Source organism: Lycium ferocissimum, chromosome 4 (assembly GCF_029784015.1).
Source record: "Lycium ferocissimum isolate CSIRO_LF1 chromosome 4, AGI_CSIRO_Lferr_CH_V1, whole genome shotgun sequence".
Classification (NCBI taxonomy): Eukaryota; Viridiplantae; Streptophyta; class Magnoliopsida; order Solanales; family Solanaceae; genus Lycium; species Lycium ferocissimum.
Window position 1 is genome coordinate 37,290,954 of NC_081345.1, and position 22,121 is coordinate 37,313,074.

At 34.8% G+C, this 22,121-nt stretch overlaps 3 protein-coding genes across 3 annotated transcripts; 1 reads left to right on the plus strand and 2 right to left on the minus strand.

The window, feature by feature from the left end:
* Positions 1–6,134: 6,134 nt before the first annotated feature.
* On the minus strand, positions 6,135–6,713 carry LOC132052709 (ferredoxin, root R-B1-like). Its single transcript, XM_059444360.1, has one exon. The coding sequence runs from the start codon at positions 6,676–6,678 to the stop codon at positions 6,223–6,225; it is 456 nt and encodes a 151-aa protein (XP_059300343.1). The 5' UTR covers positions 6,679–6,713; the 3' UTR covers positions 6,135–6,222.
* Positions 6,714–11,068: 4,355 nt separating this feature from the next.
* On the minus strand, positions 11,069–14,055 carry LOC132052710 (large ribosomal subunit protein uL1z-like). The gene is made up of 6 exons (XM_059444361.1): positions 13,941–14,055; positions 13,727–13,760; positions 12,578–12,797; positions 11,828–11,993; positions 11,438–11,643; positions 11,069–11,297 (listed from the first exon to the last, which is right to left on the minus strand). The coding sequence occupies exons 2-6, from the start codon at positions 13,729–13,731 to the stop codon at positions 11,244–11,246; spliced, it is 651 nt and encodes a 216-aa protein (XP_059300344.1). The 5' UTR covers positions 13,732–13,760; positions 13,941–14,055; the 3' UTR covers positions 11,069–11,243.
* A 2,020-nt stretch (positions 14,056–16,075) lies between these two features.
* Positions 16,076–19,324, plus strand: LOC132052711 (cytochrome b-c1 complex subunit 9, mitochondrial). The gene is made up of 3 exons (XM_059444362.1): positions 16,076–16,365; positions 16,539–16,586; positions 19,070–19,324. The coding sequence occupies exons 1-3, from the start codon at positions 16,273–16,275 to the stop codon at positions 19,115–19,117; spliced, it is 189 nt and encodes a 62-aa protein (XP_059300345.1). The 5' UTR covers positions 16,076–16,272; the 3' UTR covers positions 19,118–19,324.
* Positions 19,325–22,121: the final 2,797 nt, after the last annotated feature.

Genomic DNA, 22,121 nt, shown 5'->3' on the forward strand with positions numbered 1-22,121 from the left:
ACAATTGAATGATTAAGTCGTAGAAAATAGATGCAACGGCATCGATTATGATAGAATTAAAGGAAGAAGATCATTGAAGGAGGATTCAAGATACTCTGTGTGTAAGTATACGAATTACCGATAGCCGTACTTAGCATAAGGACTCTTATTAAAAGAAAAAGAAAAGAGAGAATCGAGTAAAGCGTAGGGTGAAAGGAAATTTCGGTGCTATACCAATCGGAAAATAAAATACCGCAATGATCGACCCGGTTGCTATAAAAGGAACGCGAGGATGACGATGCTACGAGTTCGAAAGAATGGGTACTAAAGGGAAAAAAAAAGTATTAGCGGTGGAATTGTGTCTAATGGCATTACGGTTTTTACGAGAGAGAAGAAGAAAAGCGACGAGGTGATAAAGGTTATAGAATTGTCTATGGTAAGATATGATAACTTGAGAAGAGATAAGGAAGAGAGTAAGAGTACGACAAGATAAGTCAAGAGAGATAATAAGAAGGACATAGTAAACATACGAGATATATAGAACAAAGTGATGATATCGCGAGACAAAGAAAAGGTTTTGAATAAGAATGGAAGAGTTGATAGTGATTATGACGTGAGTTTCGTTTATTTTAACATTCGAGGACGAATGTTGAAAAGGAAGGATGTTACATTCCGTATTCTCGTGCGTTAAGTTGCATCATAGGTTATTCACATAAGCTCAAAGGACGGAGATTATGTTTGAAGTTATAAGTATTTATGTTATGTTTAACAAGTGATAAGTAAGTGCGCGAAGGTTGGAGGTTAAACGAATCGGAAAAAAAAAAATAAGTTTCGTGAGTTTGGGATGTTGAATAAGTTATACGGTATGTATGAGTTTTTGGACATGTCAAGTATGCGAATAAAGAGATCGGTGTATAAAATTTTGGAGTCTCGAAATAATTTTAGGATGAACGATGGCTTCTTCGATGGGGGGGGTGAACGATCTTCTTTCGGTGACTTCGGAGCAACTATATAAAGGGTTTAACCCCTCGTTTCGACCAAGAAATCAGCCCGAAAATATTTCCCAACAATTCTAGAAAGTTCTCCAACCTTCCCTCCATTGAATTTCGACGCGAGTTAAGTAAAAATCTCGGATTCGGGTTCGCCGTGTATAGTTACGATTATAATATTGTGTTGTTGTTTGTGGCTTGGGAGTAAGGCAAGTATTGGAGATATCGCGGTATTATCGGAAGTAAGGTATGCATCTTTCTCTTTTGGTATCATTTAAGGCTTATTTACGGAGATAAATTTATGGAATAATTATATGTTCGTTTGTGGAGAGTTGGGGAAAATATCATGTGGAGTATTTGATGGAATATTTTGGTAGTAATGAGGTTGTTGTTGTTTTGTTGTTGTTATTGGTTGTTGATTGTTGGTATTGAGAATTCGGGCTAGGCATATAAATAGGGGAGATCTTTGTCGAATTTCGGCGGACTTAAAGAATTTATTTAGAGACTTAAGATAAGAGTGTGACAATGAGCCTAATGATAATACGAATGGTTGCCTATGTAGATTATGAGATGACGAACGATCCTAAATAAATCGCGCGACAGAAGCAAGTTGGAAAGTCGAGTAGTAAAGGTATGTTAAGGCTTAGTCCGCTTTCTAAAGGCATGATTCGCTTTCTTATGAATCCAATAGGTGTTTTCCAAATGTCCCATGATCCCTCTATGTGAATCCATAAATATTTTCCAAGAATATTCTTACTAAAGATTCATGATTCATAGATTTCTTATGATGCTAAAGATAAACGTGTTTTGTGATGACGATGATCCTATTTCTAGAAACTCCTATGTTTCATAACCTCCTTACTTCCAAAAGTTAGAATTCATGATTCAAAGGCATGACTTTTTTCTTGATAATCCATAAATATTTTCCAAAATGTTCCTATTTTTCGAGTCAAAGATTTATGATTCTATAAGCTTTTATGACAACAACAACGGACATGTTTTTACAATATGAATGACGATGTTAAAGATGAGAATGTTTCTATGATGATGATGATTTTAATTCTAGAAATTCCAAAGCTTATGTTAATACTATTATGAGATCACGAGCTTATTTCATGATTGTCTCGATTTTATTCATTGTTGTTGATCTCACCTTATAATAATTGTTCCTTGAGGTGAGATATAGCGACGATGATAATTCCATAATGAAAATCGAGGTCACCGACCTTACGTCACTCCGATAGAGTCATAGCTTTGATTGGGCTCTCGCGCACGCTTATATATATGTACGTATTTTCTCACACCGAGCCGCGCTATAGTCGGCGGCATTTCCGCACCTGTCAGGCAACCACCGATCACTGGTACTACACACCGAGTCCAAAGGCGGTCGGCATATTACATACCGAGTCCCGAAAAGCCGGGTACGTTACACACCGAGTCCCAAAAGTGATTCGGTACGTTACACACCGAGTCCCGAAAGGCCGGCACGTTATGATGATGATCTTATATATGTATGCAAGAAAAGTTTTTTTTTTTTAAAAGTCGGCGTACGCATGACATCCGCCTTATAAGGCATCCGGATGTACGTGTTATCTCTCTTATTCCATGTTACCTTCCATATCTATATTATGTTGTTATTCATGCCTTACATACTCGCACATTATTCGTACCGACGTCCTTTCGTGGACGCTCGCGTTTCATGCCACGTGTGTATATGTACGAGCAGAGGATATTAGTAGAAGATGTTCACCGGATTGGCGAGCTCCATTTCCTTCCGAGTTGTTCTTGAGTCGCAGGTATCTATGTTATGGTATCTTGATTTATGTTAGAGACTTTGCGTACGTAGTCACAAATATGAAGCATGTCGGCTTTATGTTTCGCTCTCAGAAGTCGATGTATCATTATGCATTACGTCACAAATTTCATATGATTCACAGATTTTTACTTGATTTGAGAAAACGAAAAGCATGTTTTTTTGAAAAGCTTTCATTATGCACTCATCTCATGATTTAAGAGTCCAGTAAGATTATGAGTATAACGAGAACTAGCGGGTTCGCTTGGCCCTAAGTAAGGGTCGAGTGCCCATCATGCCCTATTAAAAGTTGGGGTGTGACAGGAGGTGAAGATGATTTGGACATTTGAAGAGGAGATGCATAGATGCCCCAATGATGAAATGTGAGAGGTTGGATATAGTGAGTATGAAGAGAGGTAGAGGGAAGAGGTATCAGATTGGACATGGCGCAACTTTAGCTTACTGAGGACATGACCTTAAATAAGAGGGTATGGAGGTCGTAGAGTTACAAACTTATTTTATTTATTTGATAAGAGTATAATAGAAGGGTTGTCGTAAATATATACTTGACCAATATAATTTTAGCGGCTAGGATCAAGTGGGCGGGTCAACAAAATAATTAAAACGGGTACCTTTTTATTTCTTAAAAATTTAGCTTAAGATAAAATTTTCTTGTTAGCAAAATTTAATGAAAAAGCCATTTAAATTGGTTGAGTGACTTTTTAGGTGAAATACCAATAGTGTAGTGACTTTTTGATTATAAAACAAAGTTGAATGACTTTCTAAGTGAAATAGAATAATTGAGTGACTTTTGAGTTATAAAATAAAGTTAAGTGACTTTCCAAGAGAACTACTCTTAGTTGAGTGGTCATCTAAGATATTATCTTCGTATTTAACATCTTTACGAGAAAAGAGCATTAGTTAAGATATCAAAACACGAATTTTAAGATAATGGATAATATATTTTAATTTATTTTTTCTTTCATTTTTTCGAATAAAATGAGCTTGGAAACAATGGAAAGGGGCATGTAAAGGAGAAAAACTTTTCTAGATTATTGCAAAGACGGTACTGTTGCATTGGTAAGAAAAATTTTAGCATGTGAGATTTTTCGATGTGAATTTGGATTAGTTCGGCTCAAATCGGATATGGAACACAGTATCACAAAACAAAAGTGCAAAGTTGTAACTGCAAATGCTAAGCTACACAATTCAAACTTTTATTTAGAGCATGAAATCGAGTACTCCTCTTTTCTTATTAATGCTCGGAAATGTAAAGGAATTACAATTACGTACCTTAACATGATCACCCCACAAGGTGTGGTACTTTTACCCCATGAACGCTACTCTCTTTTTACAAGACCTCTCTTGCTACCTTAACATGATCACGCCACAAGGTGTGGTACTTTAAAACATTTAAATCTAGAGAATTCAGTATTACATTTCCAGTTTCTCTTTTTATTCTCAAAGTTGAAAGACATAAACAAAAATTAGCAAACACCCTTTTATGCAGAGCGCGGAGTTAGAGCTTCTGTTACCAAATCCAATACTTTGATCTAAATCTTGTATTTGTCTTTAAATTTTATCAAATATGTATAAATTATTAATTTAGAACTCACTAACTCAGAAGGACTAGAATCTTGAACGCATAAACTTCAAATTCTGACTCCGTCTCTGCTTTATGAGTACCTATTCTTCAATTCCTAGATTGTTATTCAGCAAGATTCTCTCTCTTCTCTTTTCTTTTCATCATCATCATCATAATCGTTGTCATCGTCATCATCATTTGTTACCTCTTCACTTGATTCATCTTCTTCAACATCCTCTGAATCATCATCATCATACTCTTCATCTTCCTCTAGAAATTCATCATCAGACTGAACAATATGTAGCTTCAAACGTCCATCTTCTCTGCATGCATGCAAGAATTCCCACTCAGGAATTCTAACCTCCTTGAGAATAAACCTACCATTTTCTCTAAGTGATTTAAAACTAACCCAAGGCTTTCCATTTCTTCCAATGCAAGAAATTGGAGGAGGCAATAATGACCCTTTATTTGTTCTTGATCTAATCTTAGAATATTCATAGTTAATACTTGTTGATCTAATTATTTCTTCATTACCCAAATCATTCATAAGATCTTCAACATCATCAGAGCTTTCAAATCCAAGGCCTTCTGTACATAATGATAAACTATCTGAATTTCTTGAAGAAAAACTATCACTATGCTTGTAATGTTTTTTCAGGCTGGTTGGTGGATAAATGGGGTCTCTATTTTTTCCTTCAATACCAGATTGGTGAATTGTTTCGAGCGAAAATGAAGAAGAATTACTATAAGAAGAACATGTTGATGATGATGAGGACAATGGAGGGAGATTATTAGAAGAAAAAGAAGAGACAAGAGATTCAGAGATGTTATCTTTGAAATGTGATTCTTCAAAAAGCTCTGTAAAGGAGGAATCTTTAATGGGTTTCATGGATTTAATTTGGTTCCATGATGAAGGGGAATCAAGAATTGTTGAATTTTCTGAGAATGGTTTCTCAAAGATGTGTTTTAGGCCTCCACAGGTAACCATTGTTCAACTCTCTTAGAGTTGTTAATTGGGCTGAGAACTGAGAAGCAACAAAAAGAGTTAACTTTAGGTTGGTTTTTCTACTGGAGAAAGATAGGCATTCTTGTGGTTGATAGGTGTCAGTGACTTGGTTCGATTGATTTTTACAAGAAATCTGTATCATACTAATTTTTTTAATTATAGTTATAACTAAAATTAGATTTTTTAAAACCGTCCCAATTATCTCGGTGAAAGTAAGAAACGTTGGAGCTGAGTTGGAGATATGCACAGGATAGGAATGGATTGCTGATAAAGTCAAGAGGAATGTGCTGTTTATTAGTAATAGTGCTATTTTAAAGGAGTACCTCTCAGCTGAGAAATGAAATAGGATGGGTGGTTATATTGCTTTTGTTCATTTGATGGTTTTCATTGTACAGTTAAAATTGTAAGATCTCTCTACCAAGTCAGCCGTAGTTGAGTTCAAGCAAGCTTCTATTAAATGACTAATAATGAATAAACATACATATCCAGTAAAAGGGTTTGACAAGTTATATTGAGTTTGAACATTTTAGATTCTTGATTTGCCTTCTTTCCCGGATTTTTGAATACTTGAAACATTTTTAGAAATGCTCGAATATTTTGAGCTTGTAAATATTCCTGATTTCAAACTCTCTTGCTTCTTTCAATTTCTGATGATCCCTTGGTCCAGAAAGGACCCCTCTCCTGATTGAAATCTACACCTGATAGGCTATTAGGCAAAATTGAAATCTATGAGCAATAAGAGCTTAAAAGAAGGTTTCATAACACAAACATCATCCAAACTCTACACATAAAAATTCTCAAGAACAGAGCAATACTTTTAACTGCTTCACCTTAAACAAGACTGATAATACACATAATTTGAAATAAATAACTAGTAAAGATCAGATTCCTTGTGAGTATGAATTACACAATCTGAGGTTGGGTAAGAAACACAGGTGAGCACATACCCCTCCTCCATTTGATTATCATCCAGAAAAGATCCATCCGATTGATCAACAGACCCTGATACAATCTTCCCCGCGCATGTTGAGCACGCACCGGCCCTGCAAGAATAAGGGAGTTCGACTCCAGCATTCTCAGCTGCATCAAGGATGTAAGTATCCGAAGGTGCCTCGAATTCATGCTCAACGCCATCTGGACAAACCAACTTGACCTTATAGACTGCTGATGCTGATACTCTAAAGCCAGAGCTAGCTTTCAATCCAAAGGCTTTAGAAATGCTCCTTGCTGACCCGAGAGACGATGGACTCTTAACAAAGCCGCTCTTTGGTTGGGTCCGAGGAGCAATTTTTACCATACAGGTGGCAGGAAGTCCGACAGTCGACATGTTTACCTGATAAAAACAGAGCTGTTTAATTACTCACAACACATGAATCGATAGAGGTGCTAGTGTTCAACAAATAATGTCTTGTTGGTGCTCGAAATTGATCAATGCTCTCTTGTAGAATGACAGTGTATAAATCGAAGTATTCAACTATTGAATCCAAATTCAAGACAAGACAAATAAACTTGAATTTTTATCTTCACCAATCAATGTTGCATATCAAGAAAACAACTAAGCTACTAGCAGGGTTTACATTTCTGATTTGTCTTAAACATAAATGGTGAAAAGAAAATCATATGAAGACATAATTATTACTCCAACTAACAACTTTATACATTGACCTGCTATCTGCGAGCGAGAACCAATTTGACATTCAATAATGTACGCCCTGTGCTAAAATGAAATAAATGGATATCTGATTTGTCCAATATTAAGATAGCAAGGCATTTTAAATGTTTGGAGCATTATGAGAAGAAGCAAGCGAGTGGCTTTCTGCTCTTCACTCGAAGCTCCATATCATGGTCCATGGACCTAAGCTTAGGATATATACAGCTCTTCTAAGTTCTAGGAAATGTAAAGTACATCATTTCTACCATTTCAAGACCATGTGAATGACACAAGATACAAATATGCAGATGACACACAAAATGAAAGCAAAAAAAAAAAAAAAAGGACCTGTTTTACATTGTCATGTGCTTAATACACCATGAGACATCGCCATAAAGCTTAATCAGACCAATGGATATGTCTAACTTCCATTTTAGATGAAAGTAATACATGACAGACATTTCAAGAATCTGACAGGGCATGTTTAATTCTTCTTCAAGTTTTCTCAGTTACTACCTAAATTCTTTTAGGTCTTGAGTATTTTATAGTTTATACCCTGAAATTTCAAGGTACAGAACCTACTGTACATTTATTTCAGTAAATGAATCACAAAATCATCAACATTTAGGCCAGTCTCGATGCCACTTTCCATCTGCATGTCATTTAGGAAAAAAAGCATGTTTAAAATCAAACTTGTAAACAAAAAAAAAAAAAAAAAAAAAAAAAAAAAAAAAAAGGGATTAAATTGAATTTAGAATCCAAAGAATTACAAAAAGTTTCAAACACCCAAAATCCAACTACCATTCAAGATCCAACCTTTAATCATATATCATAAATTTCACCAAGAAATGAAAACGAAAAATTGACAATTTCAACAACCATCACCAAAACAAGACAAACCCAATTCTCAGAACTCATCTACATAGCATAACACGAAATATTCACATGAACCACACAAGTTCAGAACCACAACCCAAAAGTTTAAAAAACAAAAAGAAAAGTTTTTTTTTTTTTTTTTTAAACTGTTGGACAAGAACAGTGTTTAAAGATTGAAGGAAAACTTACTGGTTGGAGGAGTAAGGCGGAGTAAACGAGGAGCAGAGACTCAATAAGACTCCAAAGGGAGCAAAAGCAATGTGTTGGCACTGTCAAAAGTGTCAACCTTCAAATATATATATATAAGAAGTTTTGTGGGAGATTAGCCATAATAAGACACCCTAAAACCTACCGCCCACGGGTTTCTCTTTAGCATTATTCGAATTACAACGGGCGTCTTTACCTCTATCCCTTTGCTTCATTTTATTTTCGGTTAAGGTACATATATGCTCGCAGACTATGCGAAATTGCACGCATTTAATTCGTTGTTTAAAAAGGTCGTCCGCTCATACCCTGTAGGTACGTTTCGTCACCCATGCCCTTGAGTTAACGAACGGCAAAAATATTTGAGGGCAAATTTATAGCCCACATAGTATAGGGGTATATTTGATCCTGGTCAAATTCCTAAATATTATGGCACAAAAACGTAATATGGCACAAATATCCCGCATTCCAAAACATAAAAAACATTTGAAATTATAATTAAATGCATCCACCATTACATTACATCTAAATTATACAACTAAAAGATGAAATGCAATTACAACCATTTTTAAAGATTGTTTTTCACAAACAAGAGCACCATTTTACCTTTTTCAAAAGATTTGTTTACTAATGATAATATCTCTTCTTTTTTCAATTAGTTGATGACTGAATAGTTCGTTCTAGATTTTTAGTCTTCCAGTCCCAATATCTATACGATAATCGTATGCCTTTTACAACTACCGCTCAAAGTATAAACATAAAAAAAAAAAAAAATTCATTCTGGATTTTACGAAAAATCACGAAGAAAAAGAGATAACTTACATTAAACATGACATGAAAAAAGGTCTCCCTTGATCTTTAAATTTTGATAGCAATAATAGAGAGAATATTACATTTTAGGTATTTATATGGTCTTACATAAAATTTAATGTGGTCGCCCTTTCGCGGTTTCCCGCATAACATAAATTTAGTAGAATTATTTGGAGTCCATGATGTGAGATGGAGTGACGAACTCTTCCACAATTATTTGAAGAGCTCGAAGCTTCCGACATTTCATAAACAAGTGAAAGAATAAGACAGCAAAGTGTGGGTTGCACGATAAATGTGGAGTTTCAAAATGCAGTACCAAAAAATCATTGGCTAGCATAAAGTGCACTGCAAAAAAAAAAAAATCTAAGAACTATTGGTACAATAAGAAGTTGTTGCATGCATTATCGTGTAGATATTGAGACTGTGAAAACGAAAAATATCTAGAAAGAACTATCCAAGTCATCAACTAATTGAAAAAAAAATAAATATTATCATTAATAAAATAAATCTTTTAAAAAGGTAAAATGGTGCTCTTGTTTGTGAAAACAATCTTTAAATGATGGTTGTAATTGCATTTGATATTTTAGTTATATGATTCAGATGTAATGTAATGGTGGATGCATGGATTGTAATTGCAGATGTTTTTTATGTTTTGGAATGCAGTGATATTTTGTGCCATATTGTTGCGTTTGTGCCATAATATTTAGAAATTTCAGTGGATCAAATATGCCCCTATACTATGCTTGACTGCACAGATTTGCCCTCCAATATTTTTGCCAGGTTTCCGTTAACTCGAGGGCATGAATGACGCAAAACGTAATGTTAGGGGCATGAGCGGACTGACCTTTAAACTACGGGCAAATGCGTGCAATTTCGCATAGTCCTTGGGCATATATGGACCTTTTCCGTTTTATTTTTGTACTCTCTCTTTGTGTCAAATTATTTATCGTGATTATTAAAAATAGTTGTCTTAAATTATTTGTTTTTTGGTAACTTAGACATAAATAAGAGCGAAGTTATTAAAATACTCTTCCTAATTAATATTACTAAAGGGCGTGCAAAAAAAGTGACAATTAATTTGAGACGAAGGGAGTACTCTTTTCCTCAAAGTGCCAAATTCTTTTGATTCAATTGTCCACCACACCCGAAAAGGAAGTTTTGAATGGGCCAAAACAGATTAACGTAGCTGAAAATTTCATCACATTTGGTGGTTTTCTAGTTGTCTGTTTTAAGTCAGATCTTAAATGGATATTAAGATAACAACCAAAGAATTAATCCTATAATATTATTCATTACATAACAACTTCTCACATTAATAACTTTTACATAACTAATTCATAAATGAACAGTTTCAAAAAGATAGAAACTTAATTGATATTTTAGTTTGATACTTTAGTACATAAGCGCAAGTTCAATGATGATGATTTATACCCGCCACTAAGACTTTTCCCATATTGGATCGCCATAGTGGGCAATTATTAGCCAAGTGCTGTAATGAAATAATGGACACTACAGTAATGGCTATTAAGCTTTTATCTAAGTACTGGAATGGCGTGTTCTTTTGATTAGGCACACGAGGGGACCGTCCTACTTGGTTATTGGCTAATACTAGAGGGTAATTTGTAGGGGGCAATGAAACAAAGCCTACATTTTCAAAGTATTTTGTACATGCTGCTTTTACAAGCTCTTAGGAAATAATTTTTTGGACAATAATACCTCCTACAATACCTCCTTACCTTTTAATTAAAGCTTTCTTTAGAAAACGCACCTCGAGGGTGTCTCCAAAACATCCTTTTTGGTTTCACTTTTCGCAAGATAAAACAAAATAATATTACACAAAACAGAAAATACAAAAGAGGGACTTTCAAACTCGTCGTAAATCAAGGAACTATAACCAGAATGGATGATTAAGTAAATTTCAATCAAAGAGTTCTAAATTTTAAAAGGTTTAATTATTATTCTAAGTTTTAACTTGACAACCTAGACATTTTTAGGTAAAAACTAACGTTATGAAATAAAATTACCATCGATTACTATCTCTTTTCAAACTAGCTACAACCCAATATATTAATTATGGTATAATCGCATAGATCCCCTCATACATTTTTGCCACTGAGGACACCAAGTTGAGATAGGCCAATTAGGTTAAGAGAAGAAATTGGTATCTTGGACGCTATTTCAATCAGTAATAACATAGTTAAGCAAGAGAAAAGTTGAAAGCAAACCAATCCCTAATAGTTTTATAATATTCAAACAGAACAAAAACGGCAACTACCCAAAATTTTCAGGAGTGTCGACAGCTCACACAACCAGAACGCCTGAAATTTTACAACGATGAAACAAAAATCTCCTTAAAAGATACGTTGGGTTTTTCCCATGGTGCTCTTCAAGTACAAGCACCTCACCTGCATTGACCAAAAAATACAGAAAATTAGAACTGAATTAAACAAGGAATGGAATGGAATGAAAAAGAACAATCCTCTGTAGAGTAAAACATTGCAAACTTAAGTGGAGATCGCTAAACTGGGACACCAGATGCACTCACATTTTGCCAATTCTTCTTCAGCAATGACACAAGGAAATTGACACTCATTTGCACATTCTGGAAGATCTGTTTCTCCTCCATATCCATGTTTCCAACAGCAACTCCCATGCAAAGCACCTTCTTCAATTGAAACTTGATTGTAGCCTTGGTCTCATTAACCTTGGATTCAAGCGACTCCTGGTGTGTAACAAGGGTGGGAAACTTACCTGCATTTACAAATGGACAAAGCCACTCAGATATGAACTTAAAGGTGTACAGGATGGAATAAACCACCACAACGACATGATTGGTCCTGACAGAAACTGACAAACACACCTTTCTCCTGGATGAAGAAAAGCAGCATCCCAGAACTAACAGTACATAAAGCATTAAGATAATCTATTAACTTGCCTGCCTTGTTCAGACCAGGCCCCAACAAACGGGGAATCTGCTTGATGACAGATTCTGAAGCCAAGAAAGCATGGTATTTCTTTGCAAGCTTCTTCACCAGCTTCTTGTTTTTGTTAAGCTTCTTCAAGCCTTCAACATCCATGTACTCCAAACCAATCTTTGTTGCCTGCAGATATATGGCAACAAGTTTTAATCATCTTTCCAAAACAAATAAAGATTCAGGAAAGGTTCCAACACATGCAGTTTTTGGGTAATCTGAAAGCAAGACAATATCAATAACTACTGCTAAATAGCTGGCATTGAAGTGTCACATCAGGCGCGACAAAAAAGACTTCTGATAAGATTTCCTCTCTAAACTATGATAACGACATCCACAAGCTGTGTCACCCTAATGGAAGAAAAATGCTATTAGGCTCACTAAGCTAGGATGCATCGGACTTCTAAGCTAGTTGCCTTTTCCTAGATACAAGAAACTAGTAATTTGTAGAAGGAACTACACAAAAGTAGTAGGATAACTGCAGAGACGTAAAGCTAGTGAAAGCAACCAACTGACTCAGAGCAAGCACAGCAACACATAATCAAAAGCTGAACAAATGAGCATAAACATGTTAAGGGCTTATTTAATGACAAATTAATCATTCTTATTGTTCAACTTGCAAGCAGAAGCTATTATTTCAGTAAAAGCCTTTCAGAAATAGTGTTTGCCACTGTTAAACTTTCTGCATGCTGTAACATATTCATTAGGATTACCTCCTCTACATGCTGAGCATCTCCAAGCATACAGATCTTCATCTTAGGGCGAGGAATGTGTGGTAACTTCACAGATCCACTGAAACGCTTGTCCTTTTGCGGGTCATAGTTCTTCAGACCGATCTGGAGTTCAATGGTCTCGCTGAACTTCCTTTTCTTCTCTGCTGAATCATTCTTAATCACAGAGATAGCTTCTCTGACGGCCTCACTTTGGAGCTTACTGTAAAGGAATAAAAACCAAACTACATAACTACAGGTAATCAGCAATACCATAAAATGAACATCAGAAGTGCATGTTTAATAATTGAAATACAAATATTACAAAACAGACTATTTCGTATAGGAAAGAAAATTATAAAAAATGAAAAAAAATCTAAATCTAAATTCTAATTTCAATGCTGGACCCAGGAGGAGCATTTATTACACTTCCCATTAACATGAAATCCGCTATCAAAATGTTTGTGGCTTCAATATAAAAGAGATGCTCTTTGGGAAAAAAATAAGTTTGAAGGAAATAATTGAGAAACTACTTATTAAACAAAATACAGTATCATTTTCAGGGACTAACTGTCAAAGCCTCAGAGATAATCAAAATAATACTATCTAATAACATGAGCTTGTTAACCAAGATTCAAACAGCAGAAAAGCTTCAGATTATTTTATATTTGATTTGTGATTACAATAAAGCCATTCTTTTCCTGTTAGATGCCAAGGCAATTTGATGTCTCATATGCAGTTTGACAACTGCTTTTTATATAACCATACAATCTTGCAGTGCATTTACTGTTACCATTAACTGACCAGCATAAACTGCATACGCATTACAACATATCAGCTAGAAAGAAGCACTATGAAACAAAAATTAACATGATGGGGATAACTTATTCCTTTGAACTATTAAAGAAAGAACATATAACATATCTTTGGCCTCTTTGACTTTGTTGTCCAAATCAACATGAAATCAATTCATTTCTCGAATAACATTAGGCACATAAATTGCATAGAAAAGTGGACCAATTATTTATAATCTACAAACATGCAGAAAATTAATTATCAGAGCAAAACTTAATGAGACAAACACACTGAGATAAATAGATAACATATTGAGGTTAAAAAAAAAAAAACAGAAGTTTGGAGCTTCCTTCATACCTCATGGCTCAAAGATCTCTTCTTCAAACTTCACCTGTCAATCAAAAATTACAAAAAACAGAAAAACATTCAGCTAATTTTTTTATTTATTTTTTTATGTTTTCTCAGCAACCAAAGGAAACGAAATTCTTACAATCTTAATCAGTATATGCAAATTCAAACCCTAAAAACGAAGAATGAATGTGAATGAGAGAGAGGTAGATGAGAAAGGTACCTGTAAGAGAAAACCCTCTGATTAGGGTTTGTAAGCGCCGATGTTGAGGTTGGTCCACTGGATTGCTATCTTAAATATAGGGCTACAAGTGGGCTGGGCTCAGGCATGAGTACAGAAACTGGGCTATCTCACCAAGGCCCTTAAATTTAACGAGGCTAAAAAGCCCAACAACCCAATTCTGAATTTGGTTTGGTTGGTTCCAACTTACAGTTCTTTTTTGTGCGGATTGCCCTTCAAAGGCACTGGTCGTTAATTTTTGTCCTTCATCTAATACCCCAATTCAGTAAAGAAAAAAATCACAAGGCAGAGGTTTGGATTTCGTAAAACTCAATCTTAAGATAGAGTTTGAAACTCTGTCTAAGGCCTAATTTTGGCTCGAATAGGCCTAACTTTGCTACGAAACTCTGCTTTACGATTTTATTTTAATTGAGCCGAGATTCGAATCTCAAATCTCATGGTATTAGGCGAAGGGTAAAAATTAAAGACCAATGCCTTTGAAGGATAATCGTGCAAATGTCCACCTTTTTTTGTTTAATATATTTGGTTATTGGAAAGTTACATCATTTGTCACATTTTTACTTGTTTCTAATTTGGTGCAATTTTCTAGTTTTTCCTGAACACAACTATGTTTGAAAAAAAAAAAGAGACGAAAGTGATTATCACATTCATTCTAAGCGGGGAAGTAACATATTTACTTTATTATTTCTAATTAACACGAAACAATCAAAAATATAATTTGAAAAAATAGCTATATTTCGTTGATATTGACGTAACCTTATCTTTAAAACTCCTTATAGTTCATACCCTCCTAATTAGTGCTATCTTTGAAGTGTTCACACCAAGGCAATATCGCACATAAACATGAGCACATGAACTATCTCAAGAGCAGTGTTTTAAGAGGAGGCGCGCGGTGAGGCGTTTTACGCAGAAGTCCCATGAATCAACGGGGCGTATGTTCATGTATCTTCAATTTTATAATTTTATTAGTAAGAAAATAAGCAAAATTAATTTTTTTTTCATTAAAACTCTGCAAATAAATTCAAATAAATCACCAATGATATAGAAAAAGTTATTATAATTATTATTTGGGAATGGTAACAACATAAAAAATGTCAATAGCCTAGATAATCATTAAATTGAATCATCATTCACTTCATCATCGATCTTCACATCTATTTGTCCTTCAAACCCTCAATTAATATTTGTACTGATTTTTATTTATATATTTCAAAAAAGAAGAAGGGTAAAAAGTGTAAGACCAATGACAAAAAATGGATAACGTGTTTCAGGAACATAGTGTAATGAAATCTCTATCCCATCAATTTCAAACATAATCATCTAAAAAAACCTATTTATGGCAGCGTTATTTTCTATGAGAGAGTTGCTTTATATTTTAGGAAACATCGCTACAGCATGATAACATAAAGTATAAATATCATTAACTAATAATAAAAATCATAATCTATAGCAAAAATATTTTTTTTAAAATAAAAATCAAATTTAACGCCTAGGGCACACGCTTTTACACCCAGGGCTTACACTTTTGCACCCGGAACTTATGCCGCAAATTTTAGGGCATTCGCAATATGGATCTAAGGCTTTTATTTACGCCCCAAAGCGTTTTTGGTACGCCACATTTCTGGACTCGCTCCAAAAACGCCTTTGAAAACACTGCTCATGAAAGACAATGTCCGAGATTGATGTAGTAAGGTAATTTTTATAAAAGCAAAAATATCGATAAATTTAGACATTCTAATTGAGTACTTGGGCATACGATAAAATATTTCTATTAAACTATTTTCGACTCAAAATTTTAAACAAGCTTTTATGCATGATAACGTATTTCCGTAAACCATAAAAAATTAATATTGTAAAACCAAACTCCTAAATCTCTAAAAGTATCTCAAGCCAAAAATGACATGGGTTAACCGCAACAAATGTGGTACAGTAGATGGGGTTGTTCCTCCCCTTAACTAGAGGTCTCGGATTCGAGTCTTGAGTATGAAAAAAATTCTTAGCAGGGAGCGCTTCCCCCGAAATCGGGCCCTACGAGACGCGAATACAGATATAATCGGGCTCCAATGCGAGTACCGGACGCCAGATAAAAAAAAAAAGAGACATGGTTTTGTGGTTCAAAAAATTATGCCACACATTCTCCAGAAACCAAAAAATAAGGGTCCAAAGTTGAACCAGTCTAACGGTCACTCCAAATTGGATGATATAGGTTTAATAGTGTTAATACAGCGTTGGTGGAAAAAAGCAAGTAGTATTTTAGCACACCATTGGCAATCATCCCATTTCTCTAAGTTTCGATTTCTCTTTCAGAGGCAGAATGGGGCTATTTGAAGGGATTTACAAAGTGCTTATGCGCCGCAACTCTGTCTATGTCACCTTCGTTATCGCTGGCGCTTTACTTGGTGAACGGGTCTGTCTTCTATCCATTAATTATGTACATCAGAAAATTGTCTTTATTATTATTCCTATGTGTGTTTATGTTTGGGATCATTATTTGGGTATGTTTAAAACTGGATCTGAATCGATGTGATGTAAATTATTATGAGATGGGTCCGAGTTTGATTTCGTTTTTATTAATTGCAGGCAGTGGATTATGGGGTTCATAAGCTCTGGGAGCACAATAATGTTGGGGTATGTTAATTGTTTCCTTTTCTTTCTGAGAATTTTTTAAGAAAAAGGTTATATGTTATATGTTTCATCAATCTTTTTTATCATTTTTTTCTTTCTTGTTTTACTTGGATTCTTGAGAGTTTGTTATGCTATTGATGTTTCAGAATGCTGTTTAAAATGGGTTATATAATTGGGATGAGTTTATCAGGGCTCTAAACTAGAATGGAGATGTAAGGAATTTTGTTTTCCAACTGTATGGATAGGGTGTTCTTCATAGTATAGACTGTATGGACAGTTTTTTTTTTTTTTAATTAAATGAAAGAGATTATTGATTCCATCTATCACCAGCTTGGTTTTAGCTAATTATGGAAAAGGTATCTGTGTTAGATATGGACCGTACTTGATTTGTTTTAGCTTTCACTTCCAAATTTATTGGTCAAAGACAGTGAATGTTGTCCTTGGCGTGCTAACCCAAAGACAAATCGTAACTTTGACTTTGTTGCTTGCAATGTATAGGGGGTTTACATGCTTTTATTCCTTAGATAAACTAAATTTGAGGAACGTTGTCCTATTTAACATTCTACCTCCCTTCCCACCCTTTTGTGTTTCAAAATATGATTCTGTATCGAAATTTCTTTTCCTTCTTCTCTGGTTTTTCAAATTCTTCTTCTTCTAGCTATTGACAGTAGGAGGCGTATCCAAGATTTGAACATTATGAGTTCAAATTCGGGATTCTACCACAGGCCATTTGATTTACCGTGTCCAACTCCAACATCTATTATTCGTACTTAATTAGTGAACATTTTAACACATATATTGAGACTAAGCCTCGGCTCCTGGGTTCGGATTAACTCGTAACAGTAACACTACATCTGCCCCTGCTGTCAGCTCCTCCTCTTCTTCGATGATCAGGTCTTTCTCCTGCAAACTCCCCTTTCTTTCGCATCTCATTTCAACAGTTGCTCTATTCTACTATTTCATTACTGATTCTACTATTTACTTAGTTCTTGCAGTCTATGTTGCTCAGATTCTCCAAAAATGCTACCGCATTACTTTTGGAGGATCCGGCACACACCCGTTGACATTTTTGAAGAGTCCGAGCAACATAGCCTGCATACTGCCCTCCTTCTGTTCCTCTTTCTTTTCCCTCTTCTATTTACTCTAACCCATCTCTTTCTCTGCACCTGTTGTTTGATGTCTTTATTCCTGTAACCTGTTAATATTTGCTCCTTTTCTCTCTCCTTTTCTTAGTTCTAGCTTCTCCTTTGAAAATAATAGGATCTATAATCCATTTTGTATCTTCCAGTCTCTATGAAAGACCTGGAATTGCTGGGCATGCTGGGTTGATTTTGATTGCTTAAACAAGAGTTGATATCTGACTGCAATTATGGTTTTCAACACTACTTGTAATCAAAAGTCCTGAAGAAATCAAATTCTGGACGTATAGCAGAGAGAAGGCATGTGCAGAAGTTTTAGCTAGAAAGCATTCCAGTACGAATCAATAGATCAATCAATCAACTACACCTCAATCCTAAATTAGTTGTAGATGGCTATATGAATCTTGTTTATCCATTCCCGTCTATTCAGGTCCATCTCGTTCCAATACTAAATACAGTGTCTTTTAGAGAAAATTAGGAGTTTTCTAAAAGTAGAGGTTCTCTAATCTCATACTTATCCAACATGGACATACAAGTCTTAACAATAGTAGAAAAGACTCTTGACAACGCTAGACCTAGAGAATTCATCATAATAAACTGCTTCTACGATGGACATCAACTTACCTTAATTGTTACCCTTTATCCAAGTTCGAGACCATATATATTTTGCAAAACTCTGATAGGTGGATTTAATAGGAGGAGAATCCATGAGATAATGTTTGACTTGTTGAATGCTGAATGTCTGATTCTATTTACTTGAGAGTTAAGATATAGCACCAAAAAAGAGGATCTTCTGCTGGCACTCAATATGCAGTAATTGCTTCAGACGACATCATATGGAACCTTTAATCAATAATAAGAAAGTCTTAAGAATGAGAAGAACCTTGACTCCCAAGGAGCAAAACAACCTTGGCTCAGAAGAAGGATGACACAAACACAAAATAAACAAAGATGATTACTAAATTTTGAGCTGCATAAGGTGTGCTTGCGGCCAGTCTTAGTTAAAATTGATTCCTCTTTGATGTGTCTTTTTTCCAGTACTCTTAACAAGTTTCCTGGTCAACTCTAAGTATGGACGAACTAAAATTGCTTCTATATCTATATATAAAAACTTTCAAGAAGTGTCTGTTCTATTCTACAGTGATGATCTTGAGAATTTAAATTGTCATGTTCCTTTTAAATTTTTAGCTCTCAACGTAAAGCGTGATGAAAGTTTTGCTCATTCTAGTATATGTTTGGATCCTAGGCCATGCTTTTTCCCTCTTGCTCCGAGTATTCTTTTCACTTTGTTCTTGCTTGGCTTGTGTCAATTTTGTTGCTAAAGTTTTTGTTGTTACTGAAATACAGAAGCGTTATGAAGATATTTCAGTTTTGGGACAGAGGCCTGCTGAATAGACTTGCAGTAATGGATGCCCATTTGAGTCAGAAGACAAGCATTTTATTATCTTTCAATAATTATTTTCTTACTGGGCCATGATGGTTATGGCTGATTATTTTTTGTGTCTGCTGTGTTTTGGAGGAAATTGTTAAGTGAAATGTTACTTTTACCATTTCCATGGTAACAAAGAACAGCCTTCGCATTATTATGTATCCTTTCAATTATCTAGTGTCGCCACCATGGTTAAATGCATCAAAGAAGACTGATTCATTTAGATATTCGCTGTGCCTTGGAGGAAATTGTTAAAATCTGGTGCTTTCCATTTCCTTGGTAGCAACGAACAGCCTTCAATATTCTGCATGGCTGCATCCTTGCAACTTTCTAGTGTTCACCATGCTTAAAAAAATAAAAGGAGTATTCTCCAAGGTTTCAATTGTGAGTATAATATAAAAAAGAAGCTTCTTTCTTTCATACTAATTAAGACTGTACAGTGCTAAGATCTTGATCCTCGGGAGTTGTTTGATTATATTCACATTTCTTGGAAAAATCTTGTGATTGCTAAATAATATGTGCTCCATTCCATCTCGGAGTTAGATAGGAGGTCATATGAAAAACAGAATGTGAAACCTGAAATGGTAGGCAGTTAAAAGTGTGCGGACTTAATCGTATTTTCACATAGTTGATAGACTGATGGTCCATCGACTGCAAAACTTATTTCATCGAATCAAACTTGAAATGTAGAGGATCTAGATGAATTAGAGCCTGTTTGGATTGACCTATTTTAGGTGCACTTAAGCCAAAATAGCTTTTAGATGCATTTCAGGAAAAATAACTTTTAAGTACTTTTAAAGTGTATGGATAAAATAAAAAAGTGATTTTAACCACTTCCTCTAGACCCTATTGAGAACGAGGAAAGCACAAACACTTGTTCAAAGGCAAATTGCAGAATGGTTCTGTTTGGAAAATGGTGAATTCCGTGGACACGTTCATGCTCATAAGTGAATTTTATGTGGGTAATTTAATTCTGAGCTTGCCACGTGCTTAAGGGCAAATTTGTTCCAAAGTATAATGGGAATGATATATTTAGACTACAAGTATTATTTGAAGGGATATGTTTGGACCAAAAATACTACGAGGTATTTTATAAACTATTTCTGATCGTACGGGGGTATATTTGACCCTTTTCTGTTTTAATTATTTACCCAAAATTCTACGTGTAAGTTGGATAACGCTCGGCTAGTACTATTAGTAGTCGTTTGGTTCAAGGTATAAGGAAATTACCGACAATAGTAATATTATACATTAAAGCATTTTTTACTTTCACAATGTTTATATAATTTTCTCATTGCGTATAAATAATCCCACTTTGTGTTGTTGCTGTCGACTAGCAACCAAACGACCCCTTAGGTTTTTACTTTCACAATGTTTATATAATTCTTGTCATTGCTTTGTGTTGTTGCTGTCGAGCGCGTTTCTCTTCTACAGGTATCTTCTTCTCTTTCTTTTTTGTTGGGTGTTTTTACTAGGTTTCTCTCCATGCATCCTTATTAATTTCGAAATTCAATGGTTGTTTCTCGTTTTCTTCATTGCTTGGTCTTCTTCTTTTATTTTTCTCTGAATCCTTTTTTTTCTGTATTATTACAACTATTTTTGGGTAGTTTCGAAATTTAACGGCTGCTATGCGATGATACTGTTTTTCTATCGTCATGATCAAAACAAGTGATGCTGCTTTTCTATCGTCATGATCAAAACAAGTATCCTAAGTAGTTGTTTGGCCATAGGAACCCAATATTTTTCACTTCATTTGGAATTTTTGTAGTTGGAGTTGAAGATGGAGTTGTGTTTGTTTATACTTTTTTCAAAAAATATTTGGTTGTTTGAATATATTGAAAGGGTTTTAGATGTTTTCCAAATATGGAATTTTCAATGGTCAAACTCTGATATTCAAATAAAGTGGGAAAAAAAATTCCGGAAAAAAGTAAATAATTCTCATCAAACGGGTCATAAGTACTTACATTGCTGATTGCACACTAAAGAGGGAAAGATTGTTTTCACTTTTCTGTTTCCTCTTTTCAAAGATCAAATTCAAACGATAATGGTGCAAGAATGAATTTAAGAAATCTAGATAAAAACCAAGCGATATTAAATAGAGCTAAAGGATATTTAATCGATATAATCGCAAAATGGTTACATGATACTTAGAATATAAGAGAGATGCCCTAGCTAGCTTATGGGAATCTAAAAGAACCATTACAAGGAAAATTGTGGTAAGTGCATAGATAAAGAGACTTAAAGTTAAGGGGTTCAGATACAAGTGTACAACTGATGAAACTTGTGTCCACAGCTTTAAACTGCACTTGGTACAACCATTGCAAGCATCGGCTCATCTATCTTACTATAGCTCCTAAATTCATATTGCATCAGATTAAGGCTTAGAGTCATGGCAATCTCTGGAATTCACAACTTTGTAACATAAGTTGTCTCATTCATTTGAATGTTGATGGATAAGTGTAAGTTTTGTTTCTTTATAAATCAAGTCCAGATTTGTAAAGAACAAGAACAATGTTAATATAGTCTTCGTCTGCTCCTACACTTTTGCTTTGCCTCTATTAGCTTTTTTGAATAACAAACTAAGAATTAACAGAAAATTATCCAGGAGAATGACAATGAAATCTTACTTAGCCTAGAACATCCACTTATATAAGTATCTAATTGAATTGATTTATACTTCTTTGAATTGCTTGTTCTTGTGCCGATGGTCTACCGGAAACACCACTTTACCTCCCAAGGTAGGGTAAGGTCCGCATACTCTACCCTCCCAGACCACACTTTGTGGGATTTCACTGGGTATGATGTTGTTGTTGTTGTACATTAGATTTATTGGGGAAGCTAGAAAAGAAAATAACACATCAAATAATGAAGTTTCTTTCAATGGAAAAGCACAATTCCCCAACTAAGAACATCATCACTGCCCTTGGTTTTCAGATATACAATTGTAATTTAAAAAGAAGCTATTCTTGT